General features: G+C 62.3%; 1 protein-coding gene across 1 annotated transcript in view; it reads left to right on the forward strand.

Annotated features, from left to right (window-relative positions):
- Positions 1 to 7673, forward strand: part of PIAS4 (protein inhibitor of activated STAT 4) — a 19396-nt gene that overhangs the window by 4390 nt on the left and 7333 nt on the right. The window contains exons 2-6 of the mRNA XM_011381909.2: positions 3862 to 3946; positions 4675 to 4716; positions 5071 to 5161; positions 5273 to 5401; positions 5502 to 5607. Of these exons, the coding sequence (XP_011380211.1) occupies positions 3862 to 3946; positions 4675 to 4716; positions 5071 to 5161; positions 5273 to 5401; positions 5502 to 5607 (453 nt within the window). The remainder of the gene's footprint in view (positions 1 to 3861; positions 3947 to 4674; positions 4717 to 5070; positions 5162 to 5272; positions 5402 to 5501; positions 5608 to 7673) is intronic.

The following is a 7673-nucleotide window of genomic DNA, read 5'->3' on the forward strand; positions in this document are numbered from 1 at the left end:
CTTGCTGGCGGAAGGGAGGAAGTACGTTGGCCTGGCCAGTGCTGTTCCCGGAGGCTCCCCGCATCCTGTGGTGAGGGGCCGCCCAGCCTGCCCCCGCTGCCACCCATGTCCTGACGACTCTGGGTGCCCGCCCAGTCCTGCCCATGCCCCCTGGAGGTGGTAAGCCCCTGCGTGCTTCAGAGCCACTGGCCCCACACCGCCCTGTCGCTCAGGACGCACAGGTGTCCTTCATCCAGCCTCTGAGCCCTTTGGCTGGCATTGCCTAAGCAACAAGGAAGGTAGTGGGGTCCCCGGCCTGGCATATTTTGCCAGAAAGCTGCACAAGAGGTGATTAGACGGTGCTGAGTGAGGAACACTCATCAGGGAATGCGGGTGTTTAGGGGGACTGTACCAGGAGCCCCTCACCGTGTGTTCATGGGGAGATGGCAGTCAGGAAAGCTTGCTTCCTGGGGGAGGCGTCATTCCCGTCCAGACCCTGGGGGTGAGTAGCAATAAACTGGACAAAGAGGAGGGACAGGGTGCTGTGTTCCAGCCAGAGGCCGCTGCGACGTGCGGCACCAGAGGGATGGGGCGGAGACTGGAGAACGTGAGACGGGTGGGCCACGGGGAACGGGGACCGGCGACTGCCCTGCGGGCTATGGAGTCGCTGGCGGTCCCATGAGCTTTTCTGGGTCTCGTTGTCTCCAGTCCTTCGGAGGCAGGTGTGATCCCTGAGGCCCAGTGGCCACCCGCTGTCCCGCCACCAGCTGCGGTGCACAGCCAGGTCCGTCCCGTGCCCTCGGCACCTGGGCAGTCACACGGCATCCTGGGGCGGGCTGCCAGCATGGGCTTCAGGCCAGTGGGAAGGGACCAGTTCCATCCCATGCACTTTTTCACATCTTCTTTTTTTGATTTAAACTTTTACGAAATTCTGTGTTCGTCGTGGAAAAGACAGGGAAGAGCAGAGAAGCCAGCTGCGGCCGTGCCCGCCGGAGCAGCCCACGGGCAGGTTAGGCTTGTTCTCGCCGCCGTTTCTGGCAGCGCAGTCCTAGTAAGATGTGGCCGCACCCCGACTGCTGTCCCGTCGCACTCCCTGCCCCTCCGGGATGTTGCGAGCATCTGCTCAGATCCTTAAACGCGTCTTTGCTGACAGCTGTTTGAGAGGCCACGGGCAGCCCTGAGTGGATGGATGCGTGGACCCTCTTGGCCATTCACTGTCTCAGATCTGGCCTGGGGGCTGGTTCCCAGAGTTTCTGCTCCCCGGAAGACCCCAGAGCAGAAGCTTCCCTTCCTTTAGTCTCTGGGGGGCTCAGAGGCCCATGGGTGTGCACGGGGCGGGGGGAGGGGGAGGCGTGCATCCGCAGGCACCTAGCTTGTAGCAGTGCTGATGACCGGTTCAGTCTGTGTCCATAATGACCCAGAGTTCTTGGGACATCGTATTGATTCTAAGGAAGGAAAGGTTTTGGAGAAAGATGGCGTAGGGGAGGTGGTGGGGAGCACCAGAATTGCGGGGGGGGCAGGGGGGGTGCAGTTTTAAATAAAGGCGCTCAGAGAAGGCTTTCGTTCTGGTGGTGTTTGTGCAGACTTACAAGACACCAGGGCGGTGGAGATCGTTGGCTGGGCAGGAGGGGATGTTCTGGAGGAAGGGATGGCACGTGCAAAGGCCCCAAGGCAGGATGTGCTCGGCAGGTGGGGAGCAGGAGGAGAAGGCCAAGTGGCTACTGTGGAATCAAGGCCAGGGGGGTGGGGACTGAGTGACTCCCCCCGACCCCAAGGTGGTTCTCAGCAGATGGTGAGCCCTGGGAGCATGGACGCCAGCGAGGGGTCCGATCAGGTGGGCGGTGGTGGCGGGAGAGAGAGCACACCGGTGCCAACTGGACCGGCCGAAGGAACCAGTGGCGGGGGCGACGAGAGCCCTGGACGTTGCCCATGTCTTGTCCCCGGGCAGCTGAAGCCTGGTGAAGGCCCAGGCTTGGGAAACCTCCAGCTCCCACTGGTATAGAGTGTGCCTTGTCCCAGCTGACGTGGCAGCCCGCCAACCATCAACCTGGCTTCCTGCGAGATCAGTCAGCCACCCTGGGCCAATGGCATGTGGAAAATCGGACTTGGGCTACACCACCCACTCTGCAGCAGCCTCACCTAGAAATAGGCACCCACCCAAGAAGGGCCCCCGGATTCTAGCCCTGCCACGACCAGCTCACCTGCCTTTCTTGCACTGTGCCTACTGGCAGAGCTCCTCGGCCAGTTGGTGGTGGCTCCCAAGCCACCTGCTGGGGTCCCCTCCTCTGCTTCCCAGGGGCACTGGAGTGGGGGGCTGGTATCCTTGACCTCCCACCCGGTCTTGGCAGCCCAGCTCAGATCTTGTGACGCCCCCCTCCCTCCGTAAAAATTGCCCCCAGGGTCTTTGGGCAGGCTTGGGCATGTCTGGGTGGCCTGTGAGCACCCCCATCCCCAATTAGGTGGCCTTCAGGGACCAGCTGGGCCCTCAACAAACAATCCTGAATTGACATTTACAGCAGCCATCTCACCGAGCACCAGCCACAGACCTGGCCTCACACCCCAAGAAGCTGGTCCTGTGCACAGAGGGCACCTGGACTCAGGCGGGGAGAGGGGTGCACGGCCTCCCACAGAGCTAGGGTACAAACCCAGGCCATCTGGCTTCCGAGCCGGAACTGGTTTTTAAATTTGAATCTCATTTGCACTTTAAATAGGTTACCTGGTTTGGAATTCAGAAGCTTCTAAGGCAGAGGTTGGCCAGCCGAGGTGGGGTCCAACCCCACTGACAGCCTGTCTCCTAAACCAGGTTTCTCCTAAACCATGCATGGCCACGTCCATTCATGCACTTATGTCTCCAGTAGCTTCCATGGTATGAGGCAGAGCAGGGACATCGAGGCAGAGACCACGTGGCTCAGAAAAGCCAGAAGTGTTTACACTCTGGCCCATTAGGGGAGCAGTCTGCCCACTACCGTTGTGAGGGGCTGCAGTGTACGGAAGGCGAGCTCCTTCTTACCCACAACCACTTGGAGGCTGCAGGTTTGGCCGGTTCTCACACCCCTTCCCCAGAGGTGTCTCTTGCACAGATAAGCAGAAGTGCAGCGCACAGACTCCCTCCCTCCTTGTGGTCTCACAAGTAGCAGCATGGTGAGCACACTTCTGCACCTGCTGCTTAACCAGACACCTTTGGTGGTTGGTCCTCAGCAGAATGCAGAGAGCTTCCTGATCCTCTGTCACCTGCTTTCAGTTGCGTAGTGTTCCCTTGTACGGCGGCCAAAGTTAGGCGCAGCGCGTCCTAGCCAGACCACCTTGATGGGCATTTGGGTGGTTCGCTGTCTTTTGCTGATAGAAACCATTCTGAGTAACATATGACCATGGGTGTCCATCATCCTGTACGTGTGAGAGTGTCTGCTCTGATGGGCATTTGCTCACCGGATGCCCCAGGACAGCTGTATGAGGCGGGGACAGTTGTTGCTGGTGTCGTACAGACCTGGGGAGCAGACTGGCCTGGAGGCGCTCGGGCTGTCCGTGCCACCCCATTCCCACCCTGCCCAGCTCCTCTCCCATAGCTGAGCAGTTCCCGGTGTTTGTGCATAAATGCCTGACTCCTACGGGGATGAGAAGGCCACCACTCCGAGAGTGGCCCCTCAGTAGGGGGCATGGGGGCATGAGTGGTGGGCGTTCCTCGAACCGTAGTCTGCGGTGCAGCCCCAGGAAGGGGAAAGTCCCCCCCTCACCCTCATCCCTGGTGGCCCCACCCAGGTGAGACTCAGCCTCCCACTTCCTGCTTCCCAGCCTGAAGAGGGCCAGGCAGTAGAAATGACCGTGATCATGGTCTGCGCCTTTGCCGGGCACCAGACATGACCCTGACCCCATATTTGTCTTCAGTTCCACAGAATAATGAGAAGCTTCAAGAGAGCCCGTGCATCTTCGCCTTGACACCCAGACAGGTGGAGCTGATCCGGAACTCCAGGTGTGCCATGGGCGGGTGTGGTCTGGATGGCCCTGGAGACCCTTCAGCCAGGTCCAGCGCAGACCCTGCCCTTGGCGGTGGTATCCGCACCCACGCGTGCGGGGGCCGTGCACACCGTCAGCACACGCACCGCTGCTAATCTGCAGCTTCGAGAGGCGGGCCATTGTCCCCATTTAGCAGGGACTTCCCCTCAGCGCTACCGACGACAGGTCTGCGTCGTTCCCTGGGGGGCCCTCCTGGCCCCCATCCCCTCGGTGCCAGGGCACCTCCAGTGGTGACAATCACAGATGTCCCCAGACGTGGCCAGTGTCCCCTGGAGCTGAGTCACCCAGGTGAGGACACTGGGCTGTCCCCAGGTCCCCGACTCTATTCTCTGAAGCTCTCCGTCTTCAGCTGGGACAGCGGTCACCATCGAAGCAGCCGCTCGATGGGGCACTCAGCACGTGCCAGGCCCTCACTTACCAACCCACTTAGTATCCACAGCAGACCCCATCGTCCACAGAGGCAAGGTCATTGGCCCAAGTCCCAAGGGAGTAAATGGCAGAAGAGAACGTTCTAGGTGGCACCTATGGGCCTTTAGTTGCCAAGGGAGGCAGCGAGCTAGGCCACCTGGCTGGCCTAGGAGAGGGCAGCGGTCACCCTGGCTGAAGGGTCGGAGCGGCGTGCTGGGCGCACTCCCATCTCGCTGACACCTTTTCTCTCTTCCCTGTGCTCCCCTCGGCTCACAGAGAACTGCAGCCTGGGGTCAAGGCTGTGCAGGTCGTCCTAAGGTAAGCCCCGGTGTGCCCTTGATGGGGACCCTTGACCACCTCTTCCCGCCCTGGGTGGCTACAGCTCTGCCACCTCCTACCCCGAGTGCGTCACAGCCAGGTTCCCGCCCTCCTGATAGCCCCTCGGGCTCCTGGCTGGAGGAGCGCATGCTCATCCCGTCTCTCTGTGTCGGCTCTCGGCCACGGATGCACCACCATCCAGCCCCACCCAGGCGGGACACGGGGCCCTGGCACCAGCACGGACAGCCCAGCTCCGAGGTCTACTCATCAGGCCAGACATGGCCCTGGTGTGTCCTCGCCCCTCCCAGGACCCCTCCACGCCCTGCAGCCCCAAGGTTCCCACTGTCATTGCAGAATCTGCTACTCAGACACCAGCAGCCCTCAGGAGGACCAGTACCCACCCAACATCGCCGTGAAGGTCAACCACAGCTACTGCTCGGTCCCGGTAAGTGGGGTCCCTAGGCAGCCCTGGCTCTGCTTCGAGTAGTGTTGGGCAGCGTAGAGGGAGAGGCAGGGACACAGACCCCCTGCAGCACTGAGCCGCGTCTGCTTCCAGGGCTACTACCCCTCGAACAAGCCCGGCGTGGAGCCCAAGAGGCCTTGCCGCCCCATCAACCTCACCCACCTCATGTACCTGTCCTCGGCCACCAACCGCATCACCGTCACCTGGGGGAACTATGGCAAGGTGAGTGGGGCGGGCACTGCCCGGTTGCCCGCCCCTTCCGGCCCCAACATCCCCTTCACCCGCTCACCCAGCCTGACTCCCCTCCCCCGTCTGCCCCCAGAGTTATTCGGTGGCCTTGTACTTGGTGCGGCAGCTGACGTCCTCGGAGTTGCTGCAGAGGTTGAAAACCATCGGGGTCAAGCACCCGGAGCTGTGCAAGGCGCTGGGTGAGCACCGCAGGCCCTCCCCGAGGTTCCGGGGCGATTCCGGCTCTGTCACTGCTGAGCTTCCTTTTGCTGTGTGTGAGGAGCGTGTCATCTGGGGGGCACCGACCGGGAGCCCGGGAACTCGGGGAGGTCTTCGGAGGGTGCCACGGGGGCGGGGGTGTGAGTCAGGGAGAGCGAGGTGTGCTCACAGACCAAGCGGGTTGGGGCTTGGGGGTGCTGAGCCCTGGGGCTTGTTCGGAACCGTGCGGGGGCTGCTCAGGGTGGGAGGAAGACCCTGGTGGTGAGTGTCCCAGGCAGAGGCTCTGGCCTCCTGCAGAGAACGGGTGGGTGGGGCCGGGGGCCCAGAGAGCGGGAGCAGGGGACAGACCCACACAAGTTCACGGGCAGTGACAAAGGTCTGACCAGAAACGGTGAGACCGTTCTTTTTTTCCTTCTCTGTACTCATGACAGTCAGAGGTGGGGGCGCATAGACAACTACAGAGAACCCACCATCGAGACTGGGGGCAGAACCAGTCCCTCCCTTCCCATGACCCTGCAGCGGCGGCTGCCCAGCCCACAGCTCTCACTCTGCTGGGCAGCTGTGTGGGCTCAGGCAGGTTGCTGGCCCTCTCTGGTTGCTGCGAGGCCCTCCAGGGTGACTTCTGATCCTGTCTGGCCAGTGGGGACACTGAGGAGCAGAGTGGCAGAGTTAGGGCTCTGACCCCAGGGCCTGGGTCTGTGCACCCCTCTCCACCACCTCCTTTTTTCAAAGGGCCCATTCTTCAACCCCCCCAACCTGCCTGTCTCTCCCTGCAGAAACAATGGCCAGCTTGACCAGGGCGCTTGTTGGCCAGGGACAGGGCTTGGCATGGGCACCAGCAGCCTACGGGGTCGGGGTGGAGCACGCGGAGGCCTGGCTTGACCCCTCAGTGCCAGGCAGGGGCCCCGTAGGCACTGCAAGCTGTGAAGGAGCTGTGAGGGGTTGTACGCGACAGCCTGAGCCTCTGCTGGACACGGTCAGGTGTCCTCTCGGAAGGAAGCCCCCGGCTTCCTTTCCACAGCCAGTCCCGGGCCGGGCACCGTCACCGCTGAGATGTCACATAACAGGCGGGAAGTCCCGCCTCTGCCTCACTCGAACCCTCCCTGCTGTTCCGTCTCCTGTCGGGAGGAGCCAGGCCGTGCTTCAGCGCCCACCACCCATTCTCAGCTGCCCAGGGTCTCCTCCAGGGGCCACGGCCTCTGGGTCCACGGTCAGCTCCTGTTAGCCAGAGAGGGGGACCACGGGTTGGAACTCCACCCTGGGGTGGGGACAGACCTGCATGTGCACCCTCAGCCCCAGTCCAGCGTGGGAAGAGAGGACGCGGGGTCATGGTGGGCAGTTCTGGCTCCAAGCAAGGTGGCGTCCACTGTGCCAGGCCCAGGGTCAGTTTGTCCTGAGCTGTCTGTCTGCCGGTGGAGTGTGAATACTTCGCTTCTGTGGTTCGTCAGCCAGTCTCCCTGCCTCTGAAAGCAGTGCCTGTGGGAAGAGGGGAGGAGGGAGCCTGAGCGCCCCCTGTAGGCTCCCAGGGCCGGGCTGGGTGCGTTTCCTTCCAGTCTTTTTTCCGGCGTTGGGTTCACAGTTGAGAAGGGCTGCCGTGCCATGAGCGCGGTTCCATTTCGTGGCGGTGCCAGCTGTCTCCTTTGTCGTAGAAGTCGCACTTGAGGGGCGGGAGGGGTTTGCCCTCAGGCTTGCTCCCGCCCTCACAGGGTCTGGGGTGTGCACTCCTGGACGGGGGCGTCGGTGCCTCATGGGGACTGTCACACAGCGGGGCCCGCCGATCCCGTGGGATGGTACCTGTCAGAATTAACAGGCACAGCCAATAGCCCCACTGGCGGCTGTGTGTTGGCCAGATCTTCCCAGAAAAGTCCTGTGGGTTGTAAACCCCCGAGCAGGGCGGGCCGCGGCCCCCTCTCACATGTGGGGCTGGAGAAAGCCGCCTGTGTCCCGGCCCTGCCGACAGCAGCCGCCCCTCTCCACAGTCAAAGAGAAGCTGCGCCTGGACCCTGACAGCGAGATCGCCACCACCGGCGTGCGGGTCTCCCTCATC

Source organism: Pteropus vampyrus, unplaced genomic scaffold, assembly GCF_000151845.1.
Source record: "Pteropus vampyrus isolate Shadow unplaced genomic scaffold, Pvam_2.0 Scaffold459, whole genome shotgun sequence".
NCBI lineage: Eukaryota > Metazoa > Chordata > Mammalia > Chiroptera > Pteropodidae > Pteropus > Pteropus vampyrus.